This window comes from Lutzomyia longipalpis, chromosome 4, assembly GCF_024334085.1.
Source record: "Lutzomyia longipalpis isolate SR_M1_2022 chromosome 4, ASM2433408v1".
Classification (NCBI taxonomy): domain Eukaryota; kingdom Metazoa; phylum Arthropoda; class Insecta; order Diptera; family Psychodidae; genus Lutzomyia; species Lutzomyia longipalpis.
In genome coordinates, this window is record NC_074710.1 from 8,017,275 (window position 1) to 8,032,692 (window position 15,418).

The 15,418-nt window shown below is 38.1% G+C and overlaps 2 protein-coding genes and 1 non-coding gene across 3 annotated transcripts in view; 1 reads left to right on the top strand and 2 right to left on the bottom strand.

Moving 5' to 3' along the window:
• Positions 1-7,448, top strand: part of LOC129796034 (protein transport protein Sec31A) — a 16,099-nt gene extending 8,651 nt beyond the window's left edge. The window contains exons 5-8 of the mRNA XM_055837692.1: positions 714-2,222; positions 4,834-5,247; positions 7,029-7,100; positions 7,172-7,448. Of these exons, the coding sequence (XP_055693667.1) occupies positions 714-2,222; positions 4,834-5,247; positions 7,029-7,100; positions 7,172-7,360 (2,184 nt within the window). The 3' untranslated portion in view covers positions 7,361-7,448. The remainder of the gene's footprint in view (positions 1-713; positions 2,223-4,833; positions 5,248-7,028; positions 7,101-7,171) is intronic.
• Positions 7,375-15,413, bottom strand: LOC129796120 (zinc finger protein 391-like). Its single transcript, XM_055837864.1, has 2 exons — positions 14,028-15,413; positions 7,375-7,986 (listed from the first exon to the last, which is right to left on the bottom strand). The coding sequence occupies exons 1-2, from the start codon at positions 15,101-15,103 to the stop codon at positions 7,476-7,478; spliced, it is 1,587 nt and encodes a 528-aa protein (XP_055693839.1). The 5' UTR covers positions 15,104-15,413; the 3' UTR covers positions 7,375-7,475.
• Positions 8,048-8,149, bottom strand: LOC129796710 (U6atac minor spliceosomal RNA). The gene has a single exon (XR_008751258.1). It is a non-coding gene; the product is annotated as a U6atac minor spliceosomal RNA (small nuclear RNA).
• Positions 15,414-15,418: the final 5 nt, after the last annotated feature.

Sequence of the window (15,418 nt, forward strand, 5' to 3'; positions counted from 1 at the left end):
GATCAACAATTGAACAATTAAACTTATTTAATATTAATCAGTTCAATCAAGAATTGAGCAGTTACTGTCTGTCAATATGATTGAATGACAATTGAGTATTTATTGTCTATCAATCAGTTCAATAAATAATTGAACAGTTACTGGCTATTAATCAGTTCAATCATCAATTATTCATCAATCAAATTCATCAATAATTTGACCCTCAAGGCCTACAGTGACTCAACATTGAGCAAATAATGTTTAATGGGATGCCATTCTCAACCTGACTCAATTTCAACTCAATTATTGCTCAAATTTTGATCAATTTTATTTACTATGTTGTTAAAAAAAATACTATCCATTAAAATTCCTCAATTTTGTGTTTTTAAATGTAAAAATAAAAATCATTTTCATTATAAAGTGTCTTAAAGATGCACTCTTCATGCTTCCTTTTTTTTTATCTTGTGCTGCTCTCACACAAAACATCTCCCCATCAAACACAAATCTAACCCTTTTGAAAATTAAAAAAATAAATAAATAAAATTCACAAAATTAGAATGAATCAACTGAAACTGAGACAACAGACGAAAGTACTGATATCTCGGTAAGGATCCACAATGTTGCTTTATTAAATCACATTTCATTCATCAAGAATAATATTTCCATGAGTAAAAGTAAAAGTAAAAGAAGTTGCGGAATGTGTGGAGTTGATGTGCAATTGTGGTTGTTTTTAGGGCGTCGACGGGAATACAGTGTTCGATGCAATTGCTGCTGGGCAGAAATTAATTGCGGAGAATGGGGTGAAGGGTCCTCCGGGGGGGTTTAAGATTAAAACAGGTGATGATACTGAGGGGTTAATTTGTCAAGCACTCCTTACGGGTAATTTGGAGGCTGCTGTGGAGCTCTGTATGGAATCTGGGCGTACGACTGAGGGGATAATTGTTGCAATGACCGGTGGGAGTGAATTGCTCGCGAGGACGCAGTATAAGTATCTCAGGAGGCGCGATACGAGCCTCACACACATTATATCGGCATTGATAACGCAGGAGTGGACGGGGGTGGTGAATGAGTGTGCCGTGGAATCGTGGAAGGAGGCCCTGGTGGCTATTTTGACGCACAATAGGCATCAAGCGGAGCCCCTTTGTATTGCTTTGGGGGATCGATTGCTCCAGGAGGCGAAGAATGGTGACAATGATATGGCACAGAATGCAATGCTTTGTTACCTCTGTGCAGGGAGTATTGAGCATCTTGTGGATGCATGGCAGGAGCTGAAGGCGCAAAGGAAGGTCCAAAAGAGGGATAGTGGTGATGGGAATGATATTCAGGATCTTGTGGAGGTTGTTATGCTCCTGCAGAAGGCTATTGAGCAGCAAGGACGTGGTGTTGAGGTGCGGGGGAAGGTGGCAATTGTACTGTCGCACTATGCAAAAATGTTGGTGAGTCAGGGAGCGCTTGAGTCTGCCCTGAGCTATCTGGGGACGACAACTGATGCGGATTTGGTGGATCTCAAGGAGAGACTGTACTTTGCACTTGGCTACAAGCAACAACCGCAAGTTGCTCGTGCCCCAACCACGCAGTACGCAGCAATGCCACGAATGACACCATCTCGGGCATCATTGCCGGGTGCTGCAACACCAGCACAGAACTTCTTTACGCCAACTTCGGTGCCACAACTGCCCCAAATGCCGGCAATGCCCCAAATGCCCCCAACATCGCAATCGTACTTCCAACCACCACCCCAAGTAGCTGCTGTACCCCCACCGCCACAGCTGGATGCCCAACCACCGCGTCCGGCGAGCGCCAGTGGCCCCCAATCGGCAATTTCCAGTGGCGGAGGACTCCACAGCCGTAGCAAATACCTTCTGGATCCATCAGTGCAATCCGGGGTGCCAAGTTATGGGCAAGCATACACCACTCCCGGGGGTTTTGCATCACAAATAACATCCCCACCAGGTGGGCAATTTGGGGGTCAATTTGGGGCGCCACAGCCAAGCTTTTCGCAACCCCAATCGAACTTCTCGCAGCCCCAAAACTTCTCGCAATTCCCATCATTTGCCCCATCGGCTGCTGCTGTACCCTTTGCGCCGCAAACTCAAATGTACACCCCTGATACCCCAGGAAGCATCCCAGCACCCCCACAGGCACAAGTTCCGCCACCACCAGCTGCTGTCCAGAAGAATTCAACGCCACCACCTGGTTGGAATGATCCACCAGCACTCAAATCCAATCGTCAACAAGCGCAGGTAAATTTTAAATTAATTCTCTCATAACGTTTTAAGGGGGGGGGGTCTCTTGGGCAAATTGTTGGAATTGATATATTTTTAATGGTTTTCCGATGTTGGTTACATTTGAAGCCTAATTTTTGAAGAGTTAGAAAAACACTTTTCGCCATCTTGTGAATTTCCGACTTCCACAGAACTGCCCTAAAACACAAAGGTAAGTTTTTCTCAGAATCTACTGGATGGATTTTGATGGGGTAAAAAGTAAATGAAAGAGAACGTGTCAGTAGAAAATGTACCGGAATAGAATTTTGAATTTCCATTCTGGAGCTGAGAAAAATTAAAAAATGTGATTTTTGTTGAGATATTTTTGACGTATTTCCACTTTTCTCAGCCCCAGAATGAAAATTCCGAATTCTATTCCGGTACATTTTCAACTGACACGTTCTCTTTCGTGTACCGGAATAGAATTTTGAATTTCCATTCTGGGGCTGAGAAAAGTGGAAAAATGTGACCTTTGTTCAGATAATTTTAACGTTTTTCCACTTTTCTCAGCCCCAGAATGAAAATTCCGAATTCTATTCCGGTACATTTTCCACTGACATTTTCTCTTTCATTTGCTTTTTACCCCATTAAAATCCATCCAGTAGATCCTGAGAAAAACCTATCTTTGTGTTTTGAGGAAAATCACAAAATGGCGAAAAGTAATTTTCTTACTCTTCAATAATAAGTCTTTAAATGTGGCCAACACCGGAAAGCTGAGTTTAAGAAAAACCCCGAAAAAATTAAAAACATTTAATTTCACCAACTCTCAAAAGAGACCCCCCTTAAATGTTCAAAGAGTGGAATGTTAACCTGCTCTGAAGCAGATGAAGATTCCACAAAAAAAAGAGATTTTTTCGTCCCTTTTATTAATTCTTCTGTAATTTTGTTAATTTTCCAACGTGGAATCAAAGAAATTTCTCTCCTCACAGTTCCACAGTCAAATGTCCGCTCAACACGCTGGCACGCGCCAGTGGTGCAAAATAATTGAGTCCCACAAGAGGGAGGCAACTACTACCACCCTGTGCCCAAAGGTTTGGGTGTGTTTGTTTTGGTTTCATAGTTTTTTCCATTATCTTTTTAACGGAGTTCTTTTCATTCATTGAATTTTTTAATTGTTATTCTTAAAAAAAAATAGAAAGAAAATCACTTAAGAACGCGATGGAAAATATATTCAAAATACAATACAAATTCCCTTTGGGCTGTTGTTGAAAGCTTTTACATACTTTTAGAAGGGAAATTCACAATTTTAGTGTTTGAATGAATAAAAAAATATCAGAAGTTTTTTTTTTCAAGAATTCAGAAGCTCAATAAAACATCCGAAACGAAATAGGAAATTTCAGAAAATTTAAGAATAAATTTGAAACTGAATAGATATTTCAAAAATTCTTTAAGAAATTCAGCAACCTAATAAATCAAAAAAAAACTGAAAGAGAAATAAAGAAAAAATCAGAAACGGTTTAAAAAAAAAATAAGCAATTGTATAAAGTTAATTCTAAAACCGGACTAATCACTTTGAGAAAATAAATTTAAAAAATTAGAAGCGAAATGAAATTTTAAGAATTTTAAGGAATAGATTAAAAAATAGCAAACGAATATAATTCATGAAGATTGAATTAACAATTCAGAAATTAAAAAAAATAATAATAAAATGAAGAGTTTCAAAACAATTTCATAAAAAATAGAAAACAAGGATGAAATTCACTACTAAGGCTGGCTTAGTCTGTTTCTTAAGCTATGCTAATGTTCTTTTAAGCTTATACTAAAATTTTTGGGCCAGACCTAAATTTTTTTCAAAGTCAAACTTAAAGGTTTTACAGTTAGATCTTTCTGAAAAAAGCATTCAATCTCAATTCAGTCGAATCTAACCTTTAAACCTTAAGCCTGGCTTTAAGAATATTAGACCTAGCTTTAAAAAACTTAGACGTGATTCCAAAATTAAAGCCGGGCTTAGTAGTAAATTGCTGCTCAAATAAAAACCAGAATTCTATATTAAAAAGGAACAAGTTGAATAGAAATTTCAGGAATTGGATAAAAAACTTTTAAAAAAAACCTTTTTCAGTAATTATTTTAAAAACTGTTTTATCTGAAAAACTGAAAAAAAAAGTACTGATTCTGAAAAGATTATGCTGAATAACTTTCTGATTTCGTGGGATCTTTTTGAATTAATTGAATTTTTAATAATTCAATTAATTTTGCTGAATTCTCTGAGTTTTGCTGAATTTGTTAGATCTCTCTAAATTCATTAAGTTTTGCAGAGTTCTCTAAATTGTGCTGAATTCATTGAATTTTGCTGAATTCTCTGTTCTTTTCTGAATTTTCTAAAGCATCCAAAGGTCTAAACTTTAGATGCTGAAGTTTTTTCAAATTCTCAATTTTTATTTAATTTAAGTTGCTGAATGCTGAATATTTCGTCAGAAGCTAAATATAAAAAGCTCGTATGAATTTATCTGCTGAATTAATATGAATTTCAAACACTAAATCGTGAATTTTCCGTTTTTGTTCAATTTATAATCCTTTTCTTATAGAAAAAAAAAACTTTTCTCAATGAAAATTCTTGAAAATATTTTGTTTTTTTTAATATTTTCTTCAGCCACCACCGCCAAGTTCATCAATTGCCAATCCCATTACGCATCCTCTGTATCCAGTTGATCCGGCATATGTGGCACAGCCACACAATGGCTATCAGCAGGTTGATGGTGGATCATTTGGGGTGCAGCAGCAGCAGAATGTTATGGGAATGCCGCCACAGCAAATGCCCCAACAAGGATTCAACTATAATCCTCCTGGTGGGAATCAATTCCAGCAGCAGCAGCAATTTCCGGGGCAAATGAGCTTCCAGGGTGGTCAACCACCGGCAAATCTGCAACAGGCACCAACACCACCGCAGAAGGTACCAACGCCTGAGCCACCAAAACCTAAAGCTCCAATCCCGGAGGAGCATATCTACTTGCAGACAGTATTGAATGAATTGCGCACTCAGTGTTGCAATGCTGCAGCTAATCCGGTGAGTTTTGTTTTAGCTGTCAGATAAAAGTCGTCAGATCGGGCTCAAGCTTGGGATGAGCACGAATTAGGGTCCCCATATTCCAAAAATAAAAAATTTATGCACCAAAAATAAATTCAGAGCTAATTTGCAAGAGAACGGTAATAGATAGAGACTTGCGGTAAACGGCAAAGTTTAAATATCGACTGGAAGACATCCGATTATGAGGTCAAATCCACCCCCCGTCCGCCATTTTGAATAACCCACAAATTTTGTATTGCCTATATCTCAGCCCCTGTAATAGCTAAAAATCTGAAATTTTGATATGTTGTAGGGGCCATCAATACCTTTCCAACGATACCTAATTTTTTAAAATCGGTCAAGCCGTTTAGTCAATATGGCCGCAACAATTTTTCATCGAAAATCGACTATAACTCGAAAACGGCTTGACCGATTTTGATCAACCCGGACTCAAATGGTTCCTCCTCCGTAGCCACACCTCCCCTCATATCGTTTGTCAACTGTGTCTATACAATGTGCACTGTGAGTTAATGTTTTATGTTTACCCTGACTTTTTAAGGGTAATTTTATTTAACTTATTTGTGCTGTCCCTATTTAAACCTTTTATAAAATTTAAAATCTGGACCAGTGATAAAGAAACGATCTGTGATATCAAACTGTGATATTACTTTAATAGGAGGGAAGGGATGGGACAAAACGGCTTGGGAGGCCTCAGACAAAGCGGGCCGTCAAATGGCGAGCCAAGTTAGGTGGACAGGATCTGGCAAATACTAGTGCGTGCGGAAAACAAATACACACGCATGCACAGAAATAACACACTAGCCGATCCTAAATGATAATGGCAACCGGGCCACAAGAAACCGGCAATTCCAGCCCAGTGCCGGCCTGGGTTGCAGAAATCTCAACGAACCCTACAACTCTCTAGAACATCCGAAGTTTCAAAAGTGACCGCTAGGGGGCCATAAATCAAAAACAAAATTTTCGATGAGTTTTCGATGAATATCTCGAAAAAGCCATTGTAGATTTTCTTCAAATTTTGATATATTGTAGCTTACTATAACATCTATTTATTAAAAAAAAATTAAATTTATGTCGCCATTTTGAAAATATGGAGTTCTAACTTTGACATGTCATATCTCGGATTCTACAAGTTCGATTTTGATCAAATTAAGCACAATTGAAAGGTTTAGTGAAACCTAAAACAGTAATAAACTTACGTAGAACGTAAGCAAAACGAAGATATAATTTAGAACTTGCTTCAAGTTCTTCAAGTGATTCAAGAAATTCCCGCACATAAGTCATTCACGTTCTTTGGATCATACGCTGTCCCAAACGTGAAGCGCTAAATTTCTTTGAATTTTAATGAATTTAATAGTTTATGCAGGTTAGAAATGCATTAAATTCAAGAAAAAATATACCAAAGAAGCTGTTCTGACTGAGAAGCGTCCTCTGAGAGCATCCATAGAATAAATATTCTGATTAACAGTTAGTTAGAGGATCGAGGTTTCTAACCTCAAAAGTTTAATCTTCATTTTCTCTCAAAAGAAAATATTTTTTCAAGTTTTCTTTCGATGATCTTGAAATACCACAAATGTCTAGAACATTGCAACCTCGAGAAATAAGCGCAAGAGGCGCTAAAATCAAAAACAAAATTTTCGAACTCAAATTGATTCATTAAGACCTTTCAAACAAAAAAAATTATGAAAATCTATGAATCCGTCCTCGAGATATGGCTTTCTAAAGATTTCTTTCTAAAAATCTTTTTTTAATCTACAAATTAGCAAGTAAAGCGGAAGCTGGATGATGTGGCGCGTCGCCTTGAGAGTCTCTATGATCTTTTGCGGGAATACAAGGTGAGAGATTTGGTTGATTTGAGTTGTTTTGTTGAGATTTTAATGTTGATCTTCTTCCCCATTCTCCGTAGCTCGCCCCTAATACCCTGGCGGCGCTCAATCAGCTCGTGCAATTTGTCCAGGTTGGTGACTACGCCAATGGTTTGGCACTACACACGCAAATGTGCTCCGGAGCGGATTTTGCACAAATTGCAACCTTCATGCCGGGCATTAAAGTTCTCCTGCAGACAGCAATGCAGCTGCAGGTGTATTTGCGATGATTAATAATTCGTGCTTTTGCGGGGAAAATATTGTTTATTATACGAATTAATTAAAGAAAAAAAAAGAGAAAATATTATATAAACAAAATTCAAAATTTTTTTTCAATGATTTTTCTCAATTTATCCATTCAGCCTCAGCAACAAGGACTTCATCATCATCCATTGTGATTGTTTCCTCGTGTAATTGAACCTCATCTTTTGAGGTCTTTGCGACATTCCTTGTTCTTGTTGCCTTTGGTTCTTCCTCTTCCTGCTCAACCTGCTCCCCCGTTGAGCGATCAATTTCCGTAAAGAGCTCCCCTTCGTCAACAAGAGGATCCATATTGTGCGCCTCCTTGATGTGATCCTTTACGGAGGAATTGCGTGCGTATGTAGCTCCACAGATGTCACATTTGTACCGCAACCCATTGCAGGGGCGTCGATGCATCTCCATGTGCGTCCGGACGGCGTACAGAGAGGCAAAGGGTCGGTTGCATTCAGTGCAGCTGAATGGCTTCGTGTGGCTATTCTTGTGCCCTGACAACTGCACGGCTGTCTTGAAGGTTTTCGGACAAAACGGGCATTTGTAGTTGCGCTCATCGCTGTGCGTCTTCAGGTGGTGATTGTACACCGCTTGTGCTTTGAATCTGCATCAAAAGAACATTTTTTTTAAATTAATTTATTTGTAAATTATCAATTTATTGTTTGAAAAAAAAATGGGCGCCTGGAGACTCTGGTGCCACCTCCAGGTCATGTGTATTTCCATCCTTGTCTAGGGGAGTGCTAACTGGCTCTCCTTTCAAATGACAAATACACAAAAATTCATTTGAACCCATTTTTGTATGAATTTTACACACTGCAAATTTACTTCCCCCGAAGTATAAGGTGCTAAAATGAAAATTCATTTCGCCATCTACCGTGAACTTTTGGGAAATGCAATTTTAAATTTTTAACGGTTTTCTTATTATTTTCTCTTTTTTGTGAAACGTTTTTGCACTAATTTTAGTTTTTTTTTGTGATAACAAAGAACATTTAGAAAGATTTATATGAGACAAAACTGACTTTTTAATCGTAAAATTATTGTTTCAGTCAAGAGATAGGTAAGCTTTAGTAGGACAAAAAAAATAATCTTTTTAGTCAGGAAAACGTTCAATTTGATCAGTTCAATCGTTCAGTTTGGTCAGAAAATATTTAATTTGGTCAACAAATTTAATGTTCAACTTGTTCAGAGAACGTTCAATTTGAACAGAATACGTTCAATCTTAGTCAGGAAAATATTTTAATTTGATAAGAAATCATTCAATTTAAACGGAAAACAATCTATTTAGTCAGAAAACATTTCAATTTGATCAGAAAAAAATGTTTCATTGTGTCAGAAAACGTTCATTTTGAAAAGAAAATATTTCATTTGATCAGAAAACCTTCAATTTGAATAAAAAGTATTCCATTTGGTCAGAAAAGTTTCAATTTTAGTAAGAAAAATATTTTAATTTGAAAAAAAAAATATTTCATTTGATCAGAATATGTATTCAATTTTAGTCCGAGAATTGTTCAATTTGATCAGAAATCGTTCAATTTTAGTCAGGAAAGCTGTTAAATTTGATTTGATCAGGAAAAGACTCACATTTTTGGTCAGAAATCGTTCAATTTGATAAGAAAACGTTTTGTATTTGAAAATGTTCAATTTAACCCTTTAAGGTCCGCGCCTAAACTGCTGGGCCGATTTTGGAAATTTTGCTGTTTTCCAACTCATTGAGCGTAATTATACAGATTTTAGTCGAAAAAAAATTTTTCCAACTTACGGATTTGCCGGAAAACCTTTGGGTCAGCATATGACCCAATGGACCGCAAGGGATACAAAACACGGATTTTTGATATTCACAATTAAGAAGCACTCTGTGTCCGTGGCCGGTAATGTTACCCCCAAGAAGCCTCGGAAGCACCCTGGGATGAACTATAATGAGATTCAGACCAGGGGGTAGACAAAGCCCTTTTTTACCCGAACACAGCAAATAATGGCGGACGGTTTGCAGAGAAAGTCAATCATAACGCGTCCAGTTATAAGAGTTGGTGTCCCACAACGTGGAAAAGTTTATTTATGCGTTAAAATTGATTTTTGAGCAGTAACTATTAGGCAAAGTTGAATTTTTTTGTGAAATTCAGCAATTTGATGCATAAAAATAGACATATCTCTAGTTCTATAAAACCTACAGAAATTTCGTGACTAGTTTTGGAAAGATCTTGAAATAAGCTATAATTTGACATATATCTCAATGATTTTCAAGGTCACCTCTAGAACACAAAATGGCGGATTTTTGTTTCACAAAAAGAGTTTTTCGCATTTTTCGTCCTCAAGGAATGGCTTTAGAGGTTTCTGATGTTCTAGAAAGTTGTAGATAATTGCAAAACCTTTAATTTGATACCAAATTGAGCAAAATCGGACAAGCGGTTCAAGAGATATGGCTTTTAGAACTTTTCAAATGTAAGAATTTTTCAAATGGCTATATCTTCTAAACGGCGACATAGAATTTCTTCATTTTCGGACTGATGAAAGATATTGAGTCAGGCTACAACATATCAAAATTTAAAAGAAATCGATGATGGCAATTCGGAGATATAGCCCCTTAAAGTTATGCAATTTTTGTTTTTGATTTTAGCGCCTCTTGCGGATATTTTTGAAACTTGGAATGTTCTAGACAGTTGTAGGGCTTCTCAATACCTTTCATTTGATACCAAGATGGTCAAAATCGGTCAAGCCGTTCTCGAGTTATATCGAAAAAACACTTTTTGCTTTGAGCCGCCATATTTGCTAAACGGCTTGACCGATTTTCAAGTATGAATTATTGATGAAAACGTCTCACTGAGCTCTACATCATACTAAAATTTCAGACCTCTAGCTATAAGGGAACTGGTTGACGGTGTTTCAAAATGGCGGACGGCGGCCATCTTGGATTTTAAAAATGTAAAAATATGAAATTTTACACCTACATTTCTATAGAAAACTTCAAACCTGAAGTCTCTATCTGTTACCGTTCTCGAGCTATAAGGCAAAGTTTGGGCGACCGGCCGGCCGGCCGGCCGGATCAAAAATTTTCCTCCACCATTTTCGTAATGTGGGTTGTCTGAAACGTGCTCATACCAAGTTTGAGCCCGATCTGAGGTGGTCGGAAAATCCGACGATTACAATACTTGGTGTTGGCCACGAAGTGGAACACCAACTAATTAAAGGAAGAAAATGACGTCACTTTGTTTCCAAAAAGTGCATCAAAATTTTTAAAATCAGTTTTAGTGCATTAATCTTCGTGAGACACCCCTCAAAAGCTATCATTCGGTAGAATATTAAATTATCTATCCAGTGGTGGTGGATTTTTTCAGATTGAAGCATTTTCCTGGGTGTCTCAGCGAGTGAGCAGTGAATTTCTATGGAAATAGAGTTTTTGTCTACCCCCTGATTCAGACCGACCAGAAGTAGTTTGGTCAGGATTTTCAGTGTCATCCCAGGTAAAGGTTCCTCTAATCACACACCTTGCCACGGTTTTGTGGTTAATTTACCACTTATTTACCACATATTTGAACAAAACTTAACAGAATAGTAAAGGAGAATACCTATTCCTCCATCACAGCACATCCCAGCCAGAGATTCTGGCCAGGAAATCGGTCAAATCACTGAAATTCGGGGCTCATTCAGCCACTCCTCCACACTATAAACACGCACCTTGTCACGGTTTTGCGTTAAATTAACCACTTATTTACCACAAAATTGCATTAAACTTAACACAACACTAAAGGAGGATACCCATCCCTCCATAAGAACACATCCTGGCCAGAGATTCTGGCCAGGAAATCACTCAAATCACTGAAAATCCTGGCTCATCCAGCCACTTCACCGCACTGTTTATGTATGGGAAATGAGTTGTCAAAAATTCCGCGCTTTGTAGGGGTAACTGGGGCAAAAAGTTATATCGCAAGGTTCGGAAAATGGACTGAAACTGCATTTTCCCATTGAGATAGAAAGAAATCGTGTGAGACAAAGTTGTAGCCCGGAAAATTTCCTATAAGACAGTCGTCATTATAAAATTAAAATATTTTCTCGGTACATACCAAAGAAAATATATTTCTCAATTAAAATTAACAAATTACCCCATGTTCCCCTATCCCTTCCCGTCCATTGGGTCATATGCTGACTCAAAAAGTTTGGAAAAGCGTTTTGGAAAATTGGTTCGACTTTCAAGGTTCCCATAAAGCAATTTTTTCTTGTTATTTAGTCTATTTATAAGATTCAAGTCGATTTAGACTATCGGAAAATTATAAAATAGAAAAAAAGACTGATTTTCAAAGTGATGAAAATCGACCAATTTTTTCCAAGTTTGGTGCAAAAAATCGACTATAAAGGAATTTATTGGACGAATCAAAAAAATATGTCTTGAAAGGTTGATCTTTTAGCTTTATACTTTCGAAGAAAGCATCCAAAAATATTAACTAGAAGTATCTCTAAAAAATCATTTTCGTTTTGGGTCAGGGTATGACCCAAAAAACGTTAAAGGGTTAATCAGAAAAAAAATATATTTCATTTTGTGATTTGAGAGGAAGGGTCAGAAAAAGTTCAAATGTGTTTTACACAGATGTTCAAACAGTGGAGATAAAAAAAAATTAATCAGAAAATGTTCAATTTGAAAAGAAAGTATTCCATTTGATCAAAAAAGTTCCAATTTTAATAAAGGAAAACGTGGAAAACGTTCAATTTGATCAGAAATGTGTCAATTTTAACAGAAAAAATGTTTCATTTGGTCAGAAAACATTTTATTTATAAAGAAAATGTTAAATTTAATAAAAAAGAAACTCAATTTCATAAGAAATGTACTGGTAAGCTGACCAAGCTTACGGGAGCTGTGTTTCTTTCAGTGTACCAATTTTGTGAGAGCAAACTAGAACGCAAATTAATTTAAATACGCGCAAAGTCGGGAAAAGTAGAAAAGTCATACCCTAAGAAATCTTTAGAAGGCTATATCTCGAGAACGGATCCATAGATTTTCATAAATTTTTTTTTGTTTTAAAGGTCTCGAAGTCAGCTATAACATATCGAAAACTGAAAAAAATTTATGTCGCCATTTTCGAAAAATTCGAGTTCGAAATTTTCGAAAACTTTGTTTTTGATTTTAGCGCCTCTTGCGGTCATTTCTCGGAGTTGCAATATTCTAGACATTTGTAGGGTTTCACGAAACCTTTCATTTGCGCTTGAGTTGATCAAGATCGGACTTGTAGAACCCGAGATATGACATGCCAACTTTGGAAGGCTATATCTCGAGAACGGATCCATAGATTTTCTTCATTTTTGGCATGAAGCTAGATAATATGGTCAGCTACAACATATGAAAAAATGAAAAAAATTTATGTCGTCGTTTTCGAGATATTCATCGAAAACTAATCGAAAATTTTGTTTTTGATTTTTGGCCCCCTAGCGGTCACTTTTGAAACTTCGGATGTTCTAGAGAGTTGTAGGGTTTGTTGAGATCTTTCATTTGACCCCGGATTGATCAAAATCGGTCAAGCCGTTTTCGAGTTATGGTCGATTTTCGATGAAAAATTGTGGCGGCCATATTGACTAAACGGCTTGACCGATTTTCGAAAATGAGGTATCGTTGGAAAGCTCTTGATGGCCCCTACAACATATCAAAATTTCAGACCTCTAGCTATAATAGGGGCTGAGATATAGCGAAAACAAAATTTTGAGGTTATCCAAAATGGCGGACGGAGGGGTGGGGGGGTGGATTTGACTTCATAATCGGATTTCTTCAGGTCGATATTTAAACTTTGCCGTTTACCGCAAGTCTCTATCTATCACCGTTCTCTCGCAATTTAGCGTTGTACTACGGCCGGACGGACGGACGGCCGGACGGCCGGAAAAAAAAATTTTTGGCGCATACGTTTTTTGGAATGTGGGGACCCTAATTCGTGCTCATCCCAAGTTTGAGCCCGATCTGACGACTTTCGATTTTGCTCGGTACACAAAAGCTGTGTCTGAAAGAAACACAGCTAAAATGATCATTTTCATAAAAAAAAGATGATGACGCCATATTGAAAAGATTTCCGGCACACGCCTCCAAAACTTTTTACTATAAAAAAGCTTTTCAGATGACGTGGCAGGGAGAGAGGGAAAAATTGACAGTTACATGTTATGGTGAAAAATAAAAGACGTGTGTGAAGAAAAAAGTTAAAAAAGTAACTTTAATTCATTGCCACACACTTAGTGTTATTGCTGGAGTTTATCACATGTGGATTAAATTGAATTAAACAGCGAAAAATTGAAGTTTGAGTTCTTACAAAATCCCCACGTGGAGAAAATTTTTTGGCCATCGTGCCGGACAGTTAATCATTGAGAAATTGTCTCATACACAGGTGCGTTTGGGACTCCGCAGAGCAATACGATCGCCCTTAAAAGTGTCCCTACCTGACATTCCTGATTATAGAAATATTTTCCTGACTAAAAGATTAATTTTATGATCAAAGAACGTTCATCTGTTGCAACTGTTTCGAATGGGGCTAAAAACTCAAAGAAGGGTTCAAAAAAGAAGCTAAAAAAGGAATATTTTCCTTTTAAAATTGTCTTGATCATCAGGAAATCCTGGAAAGTGACTCAACTAGCCTCGGGGATAGTTCAAAGGAATGAAAGGAGTTTCAGAAGACTTACCTGCGTCCACAAATGGAGCAAACATACGGCCGAACCATGGTGTGTGTCCTCATGTGGAGTGTTAAGCAGTAAGCTACCCTGAAGGTCTTCCCGCACACCTCACACGCATGAGGTTTCTCTCCTGTGTGAATCCTCTCGTGCTTCACTTTCTCATGGGGCCGGATGAAGGTTTTCTGGCAGTACTGGCACGCATACGGCCGCGGAGTGTCCTTCTTCCGGATCTCCTTGACGTACGTCGTGCGCTCCTGATGAGCATTTGAGTGCATCGTAAAGCTCTCTTCATTGTCGAATTTCTTATTGCAAATCCCGCAGTGGAAGCTGGGCTCTTGGCTGTGCATCCGCATGTGGACTTCCATGAAGGTTTCATCGTATTCCTTTTTGCACGTGCTGCAGTAAAATGTGGCCTTTTCCTCATTTGCATCAGCCTCCCGGACACCACGCAAGTCACTCTGCATGGCCTCCTCGATGGTACGTTGGTGGATGGGTTTGTGCATCTTCATGTGCAGTCGAAGGGATTTGTTATTTGGGAACACTGTGCTGCATTCATTGCATTTGTGCAGCACTTCTATACCCTCGGAGACGTCTTCATTGGCAATAGGATCGGGATTGTCGCATGTGGGGAGCTTCCTTGAATCCGGAGGAGTTTGCCAGAACTTGGGAGTTTTCACGACGCGTGTTTTGAGCGTCATGCGGGATTTTGCCGGCTTTTGCTGCACAACAGTTTTGCTTGATTTAATCTTGGTCTCCTTTGCTGGAGTATTTCCTGACAAGTATTCTATGAGGTAGACAGATGGGGGATCAGGATCTGCAGCTTCTGCTTCCTCCTGCTGAGTACTTTCCTCCTCATCGAGTTGTTCCACTTCAACCTCAGCTTCTTCCTCAGGTGCTTCCTTCTTGGTGGTGGTTTCCCCACCAGCTTCATCATCCATCTCAATTACAACATTCTGCCCATTGTGGAACCTCCGGACGTGTTCCATTACAGATGTGAAGTGCATTTGACAGCTACTACATTCATACATCTCTTCCTCAACGTCCTCCACTGCCTCCACCAAGGGATCCTCATCATGAGCATTCATCCTCCGTGGCAGTTTCCTCTGGTTTTTTCAACGATTTTTCAAATGATGTGCTGCTAAATTCATCCAAAGATTTTTCAACAAAATGTGACGCCACCAACTTCACACACTTGACCAAAAAGCTCTCTCTCCGCGACTATTTTCACTTTTCCCGCAAATATTGAATATTATTTTAGCAAATTTTGAATTTTTAAACTTCCTGGATGAGGTAGAATTGTTCAGGAAGAAGAATAAAAATGATTTTCATTGCTTTTTGCATGAAAAAGTGAATTGAAAAGACATTGGAGATGTCCCCAAATGTTCCTGCAATATTTATGT

Bases quoted from the DNA above. Each gene is read 5' to 3' on its own strand.
- LOC129796120 (XM_055837864.1), bottom strand. From the start codon at position 15,103: ATGAATGCTCATGATGAGGATCCCTTGGTGGAGGCAGTGGAGGACGTT. The intron at 7,987-14,027 runs GTAAGTCTTCTG...CTTTTGATGCAG, and splicing joins TGCTCCATTTGTGGACGCAG to ATTCAAAGCACAAGCGGTGT.